General features: G+C 38.5%; 1 protein-coding gene across 1 annotated transcript in view; it reads left to right on the top strand.

Moving 5' to 3' along the window:
- DZIP1 (DAZ interacting zinc finger protein 1) overlaps nucleotides 1-16,120 on the top strand; it is a 41,991-nt gene that overhangs the window by 6,700 nt on the left and 19,171 nt on the right. Inside the window, exons 4-11 of the mRNA XM_069878944.1 lie at nucleotides 337-421; nucleotides 1,907-2,031; nucleotides 6,577-6,738; nucleotides 7,437-7,574; nucleotides 8,812-8,874; nucleotides 10,128-10,268; nucleotides 13,446-13,494; nucleotides 14,772-14,828. Of these exons, the coding sequence (XP_069735045.1) occupies nucleotides 337-421; nucleotides 1,907-2,031; nucleotides 6,577-6,738; nucleotides 7,437-7,574; nucleotides 8,812-8,874; nucleotides 10,128-10,268; nucleotides 13,446-13,494; nucleotides 14,772-14,828 (820 nt within the window). The remainder of the gene's footprint in view (nucleotides 1-336; nucleotides 422-1,906; nucleotides 2,032-6,576; nucleotides 6,739-7,436; nucleotides 7,575-8,811; nucleotides 8,875-10,127; nucleotides 10,269-13,445; nucleotides 13,495-14,771; nucleotides 14,829-16,120) is intronic.

Here is a 16,120-nt window from a genome sequence, read left to right as displayed (position 1 = left end):
TCTCTACCCCTACCTGTGTTCATCTCTGATCTTTGGTTTATAGCTGAATTTGAACTCGCTTGGTCAGTCTTCTTTTTTCAGAGTATGTACAGTGCCTAGCGCAATAGGATTCTCACCTATGACCGTCACTGTGAGACATTAGATAACACAAATAACTTTACAGAAACCAGGCACTGTGAGAATTTTTAGTCATTATTCTTGTGTAATAGAATTTATTAAAGTTACCCACTTCTGACATCTGGGCAAAATGTAATAACATATTAAAAACCTTAACCACTGTGCTTACCTGACAGGTGTTACTGGTAATAACTAAAATGTTTTTATCTGTTTTTGTAGTGTCAGTTTTGTGAAAAGGCCTTTATGAACTATACTTTTTTACAAAGTCACATGCAAAGGCGTCATCTGGAAGAATCTCAGATTGGTATGTACTTCCATGTTATAAGAAAATAGAGTTAAACAGTTTGGAAAAGTTTAAATATAGTGAAGATGTGCAGTCCACGATTTTGTGTGACTGGGAAGAATGATTTTCATGTTCCAGTTTTAGATGGCAGATACCATTTGTGTGAATGCAAGCAGCGCTGAATGACAAAATCTACCGGGCAACATATGTTTCAGTCTGTGGAAAAATATTAACAAAGGATTGTTTGCTAGCATTCCCACTGAATACTTAGTCAGCAGCAGACTTCAGAGCATATTTTCTGTTTAGGCATGTGTATTATGAAGCTGTTGGTAAACGGAACAAGTTGCACTAAGGCAAATACATTTTATGAATACAAGTGAGTTATCAGTACAAAAATAACCAAGTCACTGAGATCAGTTCGAATAGGATCAGGCTCTCCTAAACTAAGCTGGCTGTAAAATACAATGAGAAAAAGAAATTGTCAATGATCTAACTTCATGTTGCTATGATAATTTTGATTGCTGTACCACTGACTTAGATACTTTTGTCTCTCTAAACTGAAAAATGTTCAGTTTGAAGAACATCACTTACAAAGTTTGTCTTGATCATGTCCAAATTCTCTCCTTCCTGTTAAGTTGCACGCTTATGATTTATTAAGGACTAACTGATAATGAAAAATGACCGTGATTAGAAATTCATTAGGAAAAAAGAACATTCGAAAGGGGAAGGAGTGGAAAGAATCTGGGAAGGCCTGAACTCGGAAACAGTGAGAGGGGTCTGATTAAGCATACAAGGAAGTGTAAATATATTGGAAGAAGAAAGAAACTCTTGCACAGTTTACTCTTGATAAAAATGATAGTGGAAGATGCTGCAGAACAGTTGAACTAATTATTATATAAAGAATTAGTCTGAAATGGCTATATGAGGAAAATACTCCGTGCAGTTATTTTCTGCTGAGATTCCCAGCTGATGGGCTAGTAAATCCTTGGTAAACTGATAAAATCTTTAAAGATTAAACAGCGTTGTAATTTTTGCATATTTTAACATATCTTATTGCAATGACATTCCCTCTGATTCATTGCAAATAAATAATTAGTTATATTGCAAATGGACTGTGTACAGAAGTTATTTAGAATAAATTAAACCTGACAGAAATGAATAACTGAGTTTCATTTTGTTCTTCCTATGGCCTTTTTGAGCTTGTGTTGCTCAGATTACTTTGAAGTTAGATTATATGATACTTTTTTCTTGACAATATTTCATAAACAATTTCACATGTCAGTAATATTGATATTTTTCAGTCGTTGAGGATAACCTTAGAAGTCCAGAGAATGTATGTATTTAGAGGCATCTTCGGAGAATCATGGTAGTGAAAGGGAAGGTAGACTGAGAGTCTCACTTGCTCAGGATGCTATTGAAATGGTACAGAAACACATTTGCAGTGAGTATCACATTTGCAGAAATTACAAAGAAGTTAAAAAAAAAATCTTTGTTTACTTCAAACAGAACAGAAGAGGAAAGCAATGACAGACAAATTGCAGAATGAAATTGATAAACTGAAGGAGCAGTTGCAGCTCACCAAGTCCCAGTTAGAGGCTGAACAAGAGGCTAATATGATCAGGATTGCTAAGGTAATATGTACTAAATAATACGAACCTTTCAAAAGAGTTGGTACTTTGGATGGTGTTCACTCATTTTGTAACTGGGATGGAACAAAAATGTAGCTACAACTTGCATGACTGGCAGCAATGGTGTTTCGGCGTTACAGCACATCTCCACCTCCCCCCTCTCAGTTTTGAACACATGCTTTCTCCTTACTTTTGTTTTAGACATACTTCAAATGAATACATAAGACAATACTTCTATTAGCACTTGCCAGTTCATAAGTATGACCTGTTACTGATGCTGATAGAATCGTCTTGCTGTAGCAAAATATAAGCTGTATTTAATATTATTGCTGGTTGATGAGAAGCTTGACATGATCCAGTAATGTACACTCACAGCACAGAAGGTCAACCATATCCTGGGCTGCATCAAAAGAAGTGTGGCCAGCAGGTCAAGGGAGGTGATTCTCCCCTTCTACTCCTCTCTCATGAGACCCGACCTGGAGCGCTGTGTCCAGTTCTTGAATCCCCAACATAAGAAGGATATGGAACTGTTGAAACGGGTCCAGAGGAGGGCCGTGAAGATGGTCAGAAGACTGGAGCACCTATTCTATGAGGACAGGCTGAAAGGGTTGGAGTTGTTCAGCCTGGAGGAGAGAAGGCTCTGGGCAGACCTTATAGCAACCTTCCAGTACCTGAAGGCGCGTACGTGAAAGCTGGGGAGGGACTTTAGAGAAGGGCATGTAGTGATATAACGAGGGAGAATGGCTTTAGATTGGAAGGGGGAAGATTTAGGTTAGACATTTGTAGAATTTCTTCTAGATGAGAGTGGTGAGGCACTGGAACAACGTTTCTCAGAGAAGCTGTTGATGCCCCATTCCTGGAGGAGTTTAAGGCCAGGTTGGATGGACCTTGAGGAGCCTGGTCTAGTGGGAGGTGTCCCTGCCTATGGCAGGGGGGTTGGAACTAGATGATCTTTAAGGTTCCTTCCAACCCAAATGATTCTGTGATTATGATATTTTGTCGTGATGAAACACTTCTTATATATGACTGTGTTTTTATATGTGACTTTATAAACAGAATAAAATTCATTCTTCACAGTGAGGAACTGTCTAACAGCGGTGTAAAGTAGTCAAGGAAGAGCGATTGAGAAGAAGCAAAGCAATCTAGACCTTGCATGTTGGTCTTTAAGTACTTAGAATTTGATTGACCAGAGAGCCAAAGCAGAAAGCAATCTTAACTAAGGCTGTATGAATAAAATAACTTAAGACACAATGATTTAAAAGCAGTAATTATCTGTTTGTAATTATATGCAAGGCTTTATTTGGGATGATATTCAGTCTTATGGTTGTACCTTGGGGTTTTTTTAAATCTTGATAATTTCAAATCTCACATTTTTCATTTCTGTTTAAGTACACACAATCAGATAATTTGCTGTTGAAATAGGGATGGAATATTCTCAAAGGCTGGGGGGGTCTTTGCGGTTCACTAAGGAGCAAATTCTTGGCATCAGAGACAACATACTTCTAATGATTCACTTAGATGTTGGTCTTGGTATTGCAGTTTACCCTGTAGCATGTTCTAAAGCAGGGGTTTGTGGTTATTAACATAACTTGCAAGAACGTTGTCTTAATATATCACCCAATATTCAGAACATCTTAGTGGAGTTTGAGGACCTTTGGACATACAACCAACCATTAAATTGAAGAGAAGCACTACATTTTAAATTTAAAGGGAATTAACAGGGGAAATACAGGTTTTCTGTAAAACATGCAGAGTTTCTTTTCCTCAACACAGCTTCAGACTCTCGTTTCTTCAGTTCTTCTGTTGTTCTCCTCCTGGGACCATTCATCTTCTTGGTTTTTTTCCGTTGTCAAAAGTAACCAGATGACCAAATGAATAGCATGGGTAGAGCTTCACTTAGGAGTGCAAGCAGAGACAGAATAACAAGCTGGGGCCTCGTGTGGACATCTGCTAGGTATCCTACTTGCTCATTCTGTGCCTCGCTTTTGAGAGGTGCATCTATAACATATTGCTCCTGTCCCTGAAGCATTGTTTTGGTTTTTTTGTGAGATGGAATATTCATAACAGTGCAGTGTAGATTTTTTTTGTGCCTTAGGGGTTTATTTTGAAGTCACTTGTCTTGGCTGAGACTGTCCTAAATACAAGGCGACTGCCTAAAATGCCTTGAAGCTACAGCCTGCAGTGTTACACAGCAAGAAGCTTTCAAAGCTTCTGTGTTTTTCTGGGGTGTCAGGGAGGATAGAAACGTCAAGTGTGGCTGGTTGCAGTTTGTCTGCTATGACTGATATCCACTGTCAGTTCAGGTATTATGCTGTTGTCTTGATTCAAAGATCAGAAGATCTGTCCCTGTGTGTTTTTTCTTAGGAGAACCACTGTTGAAAGGAATTGGGATTAAAACTGTTATGATTCCAGCTCTTGGTCCCTTCTACTTCTTTGAGGTGGAAGGATACAGAAGATAACTTCCTTCATAAGTGTGCAATGATTGCTTGTTGTAGTTGATCAGAGAAAAAATTCAGAGTGAATGTTGTGATGTAAAGATGTAGGGGATGCACAAGTTGAAGGCTATACAAAGATGTATAGGCAATGGCATGGTAAAACTAATTTAACAGATGAAGAGGAGTAAATGTATATAGGGAAAATGTATTTCTACCTTCATCTACAAAATGATGGGTTCTGAGCTGTGTTATTACTGAACGGCGAGACCTTAAGGTTGTGGTATGTAGTTCTAGCAAAATGTCAGCCCAGTGGTTAGTAGCAGCCAGCAAAAAAATCAAATCATAGAATTGTTTGGTTGTAAAAGACCTTTGAGTTCATCGAGTCCAACTGTACCTACCCACTACTAAACCATATCCCTGAGCACCTCATCTACCCATCTTTTAAACACCTCCAAATATGGTGACTCAACCACCTCCCTGGACAGCCTGTTCCAGTGCCCAATAAACTTTTCAGTGAAGAAGTTTTTCCTAATTCCTAATCTGAACCTCTGCTGGCACAGCTTGAGGCCATTGCCTCTTGTCCTATCACCTGTCACTTGGATGAAGAGACCAACACCCACCTCTGTACAAGCTCCTTTCAGGTAGTTGTAGACAGCGATAAGGTCTCCTTTCAGCCTCCTTTTGCCCAGGCTAAACAACTCCAGTTCCCTCATATGACTCTCATAAGACTTGTCCTCCAGCTCCTTCCTTCACCAGCTTTGTTGCTTTTCTCTGGACACACTCTAGCACCTCAATGTCTTTCTTGTAACAAGAGGTGCAGAACTGAACACAGAATTTGAGGAGTGGCCTCACCAGTGCTGAGTACAGGGGCAGAATCACTTCTCTGGTCCTGTTGGCCACACTGTTTCTGATACAAGCCAAGATGCTATTGGCTTTTTTGGCCACCTGGGCACACTGCTGGCCTGTGTTCAGCTGCCTGTTGACCAACACCCCCAGGTCCTTCTCTGCCAGGCAGCTTTCCGGCAACTCTTCCACAAGCCTCTAACACTGAATGGAATTCTTGTGTTCCAAGTCCAGGATCCAGTACTTGTCCTTGTTGTACCTCATCTCGTTGGTCTCAGCCCATCAATCCAGCCTGTTCAGATCCCTCTGACAAATACCACAAATCATCCTGAAAAATCACTGTGCAAGTTGCAGCCTCGGTGCTGTGTGTAGGTCCGATTCCTTCATCTCTGAAAGGATATGGTAGAATTAAATATCCTGGAGGTATTTAAAACACATGTAGATGCGGCACTTAGGGTCATGGTTTAGCAGTGAACTTGGCAGTGTCAGGTTTACGGTTGGACTCGATGATCTTAAAGGTCTTCATGGACATCAGTATCTCGCCCTCCATCTCCACCAAGCTGTTGTTTCTGTTGCACATTGATGACCCTTAGCATCCTCAACCATTCTAAACACAGACTGTGAGTCATGAGTTACAAAGAGTAAATAGGTACCAATCATTCACTCTTTTTTCCTAGTTCAGGACCTAGCATCCCTCAAATGAACCTAGGAGGAGCCAGTTCCAAACTGAAGAAGGAGTACATGGCTCTTCATGCAACTTGAGGAGCAAGTTGGTTGCAGTTCCTAAAAGCTACCACAGCCCCAAGGGATGACTGCAGCAGTAGGGGAGGAGAAATGTATTAAAGGTTACTAAGCTTACTAACTGTATCAGGCTGAGGAAGTCCTCAGAGCTGAAAACTGTTGGTAGCTTGGCGGCTGTTAAGGAGAATGTGTGTGTTTGCTTGCCCTGCTGTTATCCTTTCCCACCTATACACTTATGGCCTCTGTGAGAAAGTGAACTAGGCTAATCCTTGATATGATGAAGTAAGGTTGTTCATGTGTTATTCAGTGAAAAATAATGAACTACCCAAACTTCTTGAAGCATCCTTATTCTGCTAGCAAAATGTACAGTTTGCTACCCCAGAATTCTTCAGAAAATGATGTTTTTCCATGTTTTTTTGATGTCAGTGTTGCCTATTGAAAGTGAGTGCTTCCCGCACGTAGTTTGGCTGCTGGAATTAGTATTTGGGGGCAAGGGAAATAACAAATAATGCTTTAAAAATAATTTCAGGAGTGTGAACAGCAAAAATCAAAAGAAGAAGAAATTCTGCAATCATTTCATAAATGGAAAGAGGAGGAGAAAGAGAAATTAGCTGATGAATTAGAAAAAGTGAAAGAGATGTTTATGAAAGAGCTTAAGGAGGTTTCTTCAAGAAATTCAACGTTAGAAAATGTAAGTCATTTGAATTTTCCAACATTTTGAGAAATGAACCCTTCGCAGTAGATGGTAGTGATTGTCACATAGCTGAAATGTGATGTAGTCATCTTGGAGGCCTTCTTATAAAGCCTTAAAATTAATAGTGAACGAGAGCCATAATTGTATCTTTGTATACTGGTACTTTATTTACATAATTTCAGTTCATTTTTTTAGTAGCATTGTTTTGGATTAGTGAATTATGCCTTCAGCAACTATGTCTGATTGTAAATGTTGTTATTGCTGTCTGTTAGGTATCGTTATATTAATGTTCTCATTAGTGACATGGAAGGGACAAAGCTCTGTGTTGTAGGCCTGACAGCAGAACTGCACATGTTTTCGCAACACATGCTCTGGAAATGCTTTCCAGAGTTTTAATTAGAAAGAGAATTGTAAAAGTATAAGTGAATTGGAAAACAAACACACATAGCATTAGCAGAGCAGCTTATATTTTGTAGCTGCTAATTCCTGTGTGTGTTTGCAAGGTATATTTATGTTAGATGCATATATTATTACGTGAAATCTGATAAATGCCGAATTCGTGAGAAATGTGAGAAGAATCTGATGCAGTGTTTGTGTGGTTATGTTTAATGTAAATTTTTCTATTAGATGACATTTTTTTTAAACAAAATTTGTGTACCCATTTGGGTCTTCATTTTTCCTCCCCTGCCTTTTAGCAACTGTTAGAATTACAGAAGACCAATATACAACAAAAATCCAATTTAGGGATGCTGAAAGACAGCCAAGAATTTACAGAAGAGAAACCTCAGAGTCCTCAGGATTATCAAAATCTAGTTAAACGTCTTGAAAAACAGGTAACACTGTGACTCAGTGTATTGCCTTTGACAGGCTCCTTGTGTTCTTTTTATTTTTTTACATCTCTGAACAGGATTATAAATCCATAAGTAAAATTTTCATCCCTCTCAAGGTCTAAAATATCTGTTTTTAAAGATTTGCTACTATTTAGTACAATCTCTGTAGTGGAAATTAAGGAGTTATTATCCCTTATCTGTGAACTGTTATTTTTTAATTCATGTGCCCTTATTCTTTATTATAAAATATATATGGCTTTACCAAGTATGGTTGCAGTTCAATTCCAGAAGAGTCTTAAGAAACCATTTATGTCTGCTGATGTGTGAGGCTACTTAGAGAAAAATGGGAATTTTCCATTGTCCAAGATGAAAGAAAAAGTGTTAAGAAACTTTCTGACAAGATTGTTCAGCCTGCGGCTTTTAAGCCATATGAAGCGCTTGAGCTTGTCAGGTACCAGGATTATTTCATCTGACCAGACAGATCTTGCTGCTGGTGCAAATCTTTTGGACAGTCCAAAGTCCCACCTATAAGAAAGACTGAGCTAGGAAGGACCATTGAGGCCAAGGTAATTACGTTGCTCTGAGACTCACTTGCATGTCCACGTTGTTCCTATAAAAATAATGAGTTATGAGGCCTTTGGAAATAGCCACAAACATTTATACTCTTTTTTTGACACTTTGAGACACATATTATGTGTTTCATGGTTCTTGTGATGTGAAAGTCTTTGTACACAGCTGATATCATCCAGAAGTTTGGTCACTTCTGCTCCAAGATGTGGAAAACTTAGTGAGTTTTACTTTGCTATTTATTTAGTCAAAGAAAATTCAGTTCATTCTAAAACTCATATTTTGATACTGTTTTTTTATCACCATTATGCAATATACATTGTTAACGAGTGCTTGAAATTACATTATTTTGGGAAAAAATGCTGCTTTTAGTACTCTTGTTGTTAATACGCAAAGATGTATCAAACTATTTATGCATTTCTTACTCACAGTCTCTGTATATAAAAATCAAGGAGCAAATACCTAGTTTCTATAGTGACTGGTAAGTCAGCCATGCTTGGATGTATAAAACATACTGATGACAGTTCTAGGTCTTAAATATGGGGTTACTCAAGTTTTGTATAATGAATAATCTTTTCAGCATTTATGCTTTATTTAGAAAAAGAAAATTGCATATATTGAACTAAATAGTTATGCGTTATTACAAGAATTAATATTGATTTCCTCCATGCAGGAAAGTAAATGGGCATCTAGAATACAAGCCCTTCATCACGACCATGAGACAGAAAAGTCCCTGGTAAGTGACACACCAAACCACTTAAGAAAACCAATCTCTTTTTAGTTTATTTTGTTAGCCTTTCAGTGGTTCTTGATATGCTATAATACATCAGTTGCATATAAAGCCTAGACCCCAAGAGTTTATAAGAGTGCATCCTCTTAGATGTATTTGTTATCACTGTATTTCTGTTATGCTAGGATCTTGACACTTCAGTTAAGGCCAGGGTTGAAGGGGAATTTATCACTTCAGAATATGGCAGACACCTGAAACTATCAGTCTTTTGAAGAGCTGGCAACTAATTCTGTGAGCACTGTGTTATACACTGTTTTCTGTGTAACCAGGATATGATGGATAATTGAGATATAATTTGGTAACGTGTAGCTTTCATCTGCCCTGTATCTTCTGCTACTATGGACCTATGGCATATGTCTCAATCTTTTTTCCTCTTTTCTGTCACTTCTCTGCTGCTTTTTCTGTTATAGCTTTCTAATGCAAATCTGTTCAGCTTTTCCGGGAAAAAACACCATGGCATTTTATTTTGCTTCAGTTTATGTATTTTACTATGCAAAGCTTTATTCCTCAGATTTTTTTTGCCTGCATTTCTTTTTAATGTCTTTCCTGCTTTGTTTCTCTTGCTTCTTTTCCTTTCATTTTCCTTTCATGTGCGTGACCATGTAAGAACTGAGCAGATCATAGTGGTCTGACCAATGCTTCTCCTCCTCTGGCAAGAAAGCAGTGGGGAGGAACCATGGAACATTCCCCAAAAAGGATGTAGTTAATGATACACCCACATACAATGCAAGAATAGAATAAGGGAGGAGTAATGTAAGTATTACTTTTGGGATGATGCATCTAAAATATTGTTCCCTTTCTTCTGCTTTCAGAGCTAATATGTTAGGTTTATCATGCAAACTCACATCTTATCTCCTTAAAATATAATGATTCAACACTATTTAGAACCAAAACATGTTTACAGAGTCATATGCTTTTTCCTGGAATCTTATTCTTAAGCAATCTCAGCAATGTGTTTGTGTGTCTCTTTCTTTGTATTGACATTTAGGTACCCTTCCGTGCGTAAATAAAAAGTGATCCAGGCAACTGTTTCTTAGTATATGCAAATCCCAGTGAAATAGCGGAAGATGTTATGGTTTTGCTGAAAAAAAAAGTGTTAAAAATCTTCAAGCATGACACTCGCTTGTTTAAACTTTATAACATTAATGTATATTATATAATATTAATATGAATTTACTTTTCTTCCAATTGCTCTCTAGCTACTGTCACAGATCGAGAAGCTTAAATCGTCAGTGAGAGAAGACCTGAATAAAAATAACACCTTTTACAAGAGGAGGATAGAAGAATTGGGGCAGAGGCTTCAGGAGCAGAATGATCTGATTATTAGTCAGAAGAAGCAGGTCTGGTTTGTGAAGCACTCTGTGTTGCAGAGAACATAGTACACAGAGAAACATGTTACTAGCATTTGGTCTTTGGTATATCTCTGGCTGCATAGTTAATGTTCTCACTGTAGTGTTGCTGTAGTACATTCATTATACTTTGAAAATTACATTGATGAATAAGAATACATCTGGAAAAGAGGCACAGGAATGTTAACCAGGAATTAAAACACAATTTAGAAGGAAAGGATTGCTGAACCCAAGGTTTCCAAAGTGGGTAATCAAGGTACAGTAGAGTTACTTCAGCCAGAAAGCCTAAAAGTATGAGTGTGAAATATTTTAGATAAAAACAACATTGTTCCAGCAAAACATGAGAAGGGCTAAGGCACAGCCCTGCACAGCAGGCTGCCCAAGTGTGGCCTTTGGTGGGAGTGAGGAGCAGGATTCATGTCAGTTACAGGAAGAGGTGCTTTGACAAAATGAAAACCTGCTGCTAATAAATCAAGTAAAGAGGTGGTCGTATTGGCCCTGATTGCTAGCAGTGTGCTCAGTTTGTGTTTTGTGGAAAATATTCCATTATAATTTAAAGTGGAGGGCGGAGAGGTGAAGCTAATGAACATTCCATTTTCTCTTAGCCTTGTTAAGGCTTTTTTTTGCATCAAAATGACATTTTCTTCCATTGTTCAGATTTCAAAGGTTTAAAAACATTAAACTGGAGGAAAAGAGGCTATCAGCAACCTGATATGGTGGAAGGTGTCCCTGCCCATTGCAGGGGGGTTGGAACAAGATGATCTTTAAGGTCCTTTCCAATCCAAACCATTCTATGATTTTTAATGGTTCAGCGCAAGAGTAAAAGATTACCAGTTCGCGGTCACCAGAGACCTCTACAGATGAAAAATTTCTGATAGTGAACAAGATTTAATTGGCCACAAAATAATCATAAAGAAATCTAGTGTTTGAAATCTGAAAATACATGACTTCTCACACTAGAAATAAAATATCATATTTATCACTGTGAGAAGAATTAATTAAGTTATTACTGGATGAATTTTAACAAGAGCAAGTGCTGAGTTCTGTGCCTGGAACGAGGTAATCCTGGTTATACATACAGACTGGGGATGAGAGGCTGGAGAACAGCCCTGCAGAAGAAAACACGGGGTGTTGGGTTGACGGCAAATTGAGGAGGAGTTAACAGTGTGCCCTGACAGCTACGAGGGCCAACCATATCCTGGAATGCATCAAGCACGGCATTGCTAGCCAGTTGAGGGAAGTGATTGTGCTGCTCTGCACTGACACTGGTGTGGCCCCACCTCAAGTACTATGTGCAGTTTTGGGTACCTCAAAAAAAGGAGGGAACCAAAATATTAAAGTGTGTCCAGAGGAGGGTGACCAAGCTGGTGAAAGGTCTCAAGGGCAAGACTGACGAGGAGTGGGTTAGGTCACTTAGTATCATATAATCACCAGATTGGTGATCTCCCTGCCCCTAAACCATGCCCCTGAGCACCTTGTCTACCTGTCTTTTAAATACCTCCAGGGATGGTGACTCAACCACCTCCCTGGGCAGCCTGTGCTAGTGCCTGAGAACCCTTTCTGTGAAAAATTTCTTTCTTACATCTAGTCTGAACCTCCCCTGGTGGAGCTTGAGGCCATTCCCGCTTGTCCTGTCCCCTGTCATTTGGGAAAAGAGGCCAGCACCCTCCTCTCCACAACCTCCTTTCAGGTAGTTGTAGAGAGCAATGGGGTCTCCCCTCAGCCTCCTCTTCTCCAGGCTAAACAACCCCAGCTCCCTCAGCCGCGCCTCATAAGACTTGTTCTCCAGCCCCTTCTCCAGCTTCATTGCTCTTCTCAGGACACACTCCAGAGCCTCAACATCTTTCTTGTGTGCAGTGTGTGGTCTCACCAGTGCCGACTACAGGGGCAGAATAACCTCCCTGGACCTGCTGGTCACGCCATTTCTGATAAAAGCCAAGATGCCATTGGCCTTCTTGGCCACCTGGGCACACTGCTGGCTCATGTTCAGTCGGCTGTCAACCAACACCCCCAGGTCCCTCTCCTCCAGGCAGCTTTCTAGACAGACTTCTCCTAGTCTGTAGCACTGCATAGGGTTGTTGTGCCCCAAGTGCACGACCCAGCATTTGGCCTTGTTAAACCTCATGCCATTGGACTCAGCCCAGCAGTCCAGCCTGTTCAGATCCCTTTGCAGAGCCTCCCTACCCTCCAGCAGATCGACACTTCCACCCAGCTTAGTGTCATCTGCAAACTTGCTAAGGGTGCACTCAATGCCTTCATCCAGGTCATTGATAGTGGTGTTGAACTGGACTGGACCCAGCACTGAGCCCTGGGGGACACCACTTGTGACCAGCCTCCAGCTGGAATTAACTCCATTTAATTAACTTGGTTTGTTCAGTTTGGAGAAGGGTGAGGAGTGGCCTTGTTACAGGCAACAATTAGTCAAGATGGACAGCAGAGGGAGAAGTGCTGATCTTTCTCTGGTCACCAGTGATAGGACATGAGGAAGTGGAATGAAGCTACATCAGGGGAAGTTCAGACTGGACATAGGAAAAAGTTTTCCGCTGAGAGGGTGATCAGTCGCTGGAACAGGCTCCTCTGAGAAGTGATCATGACACAAATCCTGTTGGAGTTCAAGGAGCATCTAGATGACACTCTTAGTCATATGGTTTAGTTTTAGGTGGTCCTGTGAGGAGCAGGATGTTAGACACAATGATCCATATGGGTCCTTTCCAACTTGAGCTCATCTATGATTCTATGAAATTATTTGTTCGGAGTTGAATTGTTTTTTTCTCAAAAATACACTTTTTTCCCCAATATACCTATACATTTTTTGAGGTGATCAGTGGATGAAGATCTGTGTGGTATGGAGTTTAGACTATTGCATGATTATGTGGTTCTTGCAACCTACTCCTCTATTAGATTTCTTTAGATCAAATTACAGCCAGCTTGTTTCCTCTATACTCTCAGTTTTGCTCAGTTCATGTGGTGAGTGTCAAGTAGACACAACTGCAGAGCAGGCAGGAGAACTGTTCATCTATTTAAAATCAATATGTAATTAAGTATTTCTCTGGAGTGGAGCTAGACTTGGAATAGTACTGAAAAGAGTTATTTTGTACTAACTGTTCTTTTGTAGATATTGATCATGTACATTTTTAATTATTCATGTATCTGTCTTTTCTATTTTAGATAAAAGAGTTGTCCACAAGATCAGTTGCAAGCATCAAACCGTATGACGGTAAGTACAAACTGTAAGAAAAACCAGGTTTTGTTTTTTATTTCAGCAGCTTGGCTGAAACAAATGTTACAATTGATTTAGTAATATAGACATCAGCTTTACTAACTAAATATTGAAATCAAATCAGTACTGGCAATTTATTTGTTTCATATGGTACCTCATGCCATGATTTTGAAGTTCATGATCTGCTGCTGTAAGGACTTCTGGTGTACAAAGCTGATCACCTGAGTAATGAAGAGATGTAAAATACAGAAACTCTAGTTTATATTATGTAAAAAAAAATTGGCTTTGCTTTATGGTGTCTGTTTTTAATTGTGTGTTCATGCAGGATGCATAACTCACAAAAGGGAGAATATTGAAAGAGCAGACAAAATTGATTAATTTTTCAGTTAATAAACAGATTTTCGAAAAATTTTAGGACTCTGGTATTTTTGTCTCTGCAATTCTTTAATATCTGGAGTCGATTATGAATAGAGAAAGCTGATAATAATGTTTTAGGATGTTCTGCACCACAAACACTGTTGGTGCTGCAGTTGCAGTGACTTGTAATAGGTTCTTGCAATAGATGACGACAGCTGGACTAATTCTAATCTGCATTTGGAAACCATCTTCCTTTATTAGCAGGACATTGGCTTGAACTGAGTCTAATGGCAGGGAGTAGGTCAGTTTGGGGAGAGCATAGTAGTAGTGTGTCTGTATGGCTTCTCTGCTGGAGCTGGTCACCTTCAGCCACACTGAAGCACAGACAAGCTCAGGACCATGGCACACAAACAAATCTGGTCCTAGGGCCCAAGCTGATCTGAGGAATGTAGAATTGATGTTATAGTTCACTCCAAGGCTACATTCTGTACATGGTACAGATAGGGTTTGCACTAACTGATGTGAATATGCAGCAGATCCTCTTCCAGGAATATGTTGGTCAGCCTAGACTCGACCAAGTAGCTTTGGGCCATAGCTTCTTCCTTGGGACACAGAGACAGCGCACAGACATGGCCAGAGAAATGATGTGACTAGTGCAGGTTCAGATTCATGTTCTGTGACAATTTACTTACTAGTTTCTTTTTCTGGTTATAGAAGTATCAAAAATGCATATCTAGAGAGGTACTTTTATTTTGCGAAGGACCATTTTGTACTTTGTAAATGATTTGTTTATTTTTCCCAGATTAAAGCCAAAATTTCCATAATTTAGAAATTCAATTAAATGTTCCTACATTTATGAGTCTGCATTTGTCTGTTATTGTTTATTTACATTATTTTTTACTTTTATGCTATTTTAGTGCACACTACTGTAGAGCGTCTTGAAGAAACTAAACCAAGTCTGCCAGTGATGCATGGTAAGTTTTTTTAATAGGTCCAGATCCAGTACTTGAAAATATAACACTCTGTCTTCTTAAATGTGTTGCTTGTCAACTCCTAGCTGTAAGAGTAGTTATATTGAAAGAACATAATATGAATTGCTTTGCTGTATATCAGCATTGAGAATTCCCATGAAGTAGTTGTAAAGATGCTCTATTGACAAGAATACATGGAAAATAAAATGAAATATTTGAATCATAGACTCATAGAATAACCAGGTTGGAAGAGACCCACTGAATCATCAAATCCAACCATTCCTAGAGCACATGTAGTATTGAAGTACTTTAAGGTAAATAAACCTAAATGAGGAAAAAAATGAGATTTTCTTCTAGAAAATGTGGTTATTTTCTGGTATATGCCCATACTGGATATGCATATTCTTATAATGGAATTCCTATAGAGAAAAATATGTAGATGTTTGTTTATTAATCTCAAAATTGTATTTTTCATGTGACTTTAAATGTCAAGGAAGAAAAATACAGAAGACATAATCAAAACAGTCATCCCATCTAGATAGTTCTTCTAGAGTATATCTGGAACTTATATAAAAGTATATCTGAGTGTGTATATATATATATATGTGTGTATATATATAGATATAATAGCTATATATATGTAGTTATATATAGATCATTATTTAGTTATTTTAACTTGTGGCATTGTGATACTGTTTAGTAGTGGGCGAAAGCAGTGAACCTCCATTTATATCATTTGGTGCTTTGTGAAAATAGTTTTCCCTTCTTTTCTTCTTTGGAGAGTAATGGTAACAATACCAATATTTTGTGATTAATGAATTCCTTACTTTCATTTCAAGTAGGAAAGTAATAGGATAAATGAAGTTTGATCAAGTAAAATGTTTAAATGTTAAAATGATTTTATAATTTATTTGAGTTATTGAACTGTAATTAAATAATGACTTTTCAGTTATTATTTCTCTTAGTTTTAAAACCTGTCAAGGGAAGAGGAAGTGGAATTAGTCTAAGAAAAATGTACAGTATTTTTCTTTCTCAACAAATTCAAAAAGTTCTGAAAATGAATGTAGGAGGAGGGAGCAGTATACAACAGAAGCTTTAGATAACTCAATGAGGAATGAAAAACTGACAAATATGAAGTGTTTATTTCAACATATTTGATGTGTCAAGAATTAATTGGAAACTAAGGAAAAGAGATTATTATATGGTGAAATTATTTTAATAATACAGAAGTTTCTTACTAATCTATAGAAGGTTGCTGTTCATTGATAGAAGCTTTTTAAGTGAAACTATAGATG

This window comes from Phaenicophaeus curvirostris, chromosome 1 (assembly GCF_032191515.1).
Source record: "Phaenicophaeus curvirostris isolate KB17595 chromosome 1, BPBGC_Pcur_1.0, whole genome shotgun sequence".
NCBI classification, from domain to species: Eukaryota; Metazoa; Chordata; class Aves; order Cuculiformes; family Cuculidae; genus Phaenicophaeus; species Phaenicophaeus curvirostris.
This window is presented reverse-complemented; position numbering and strand designations above follow the sequence as displayed.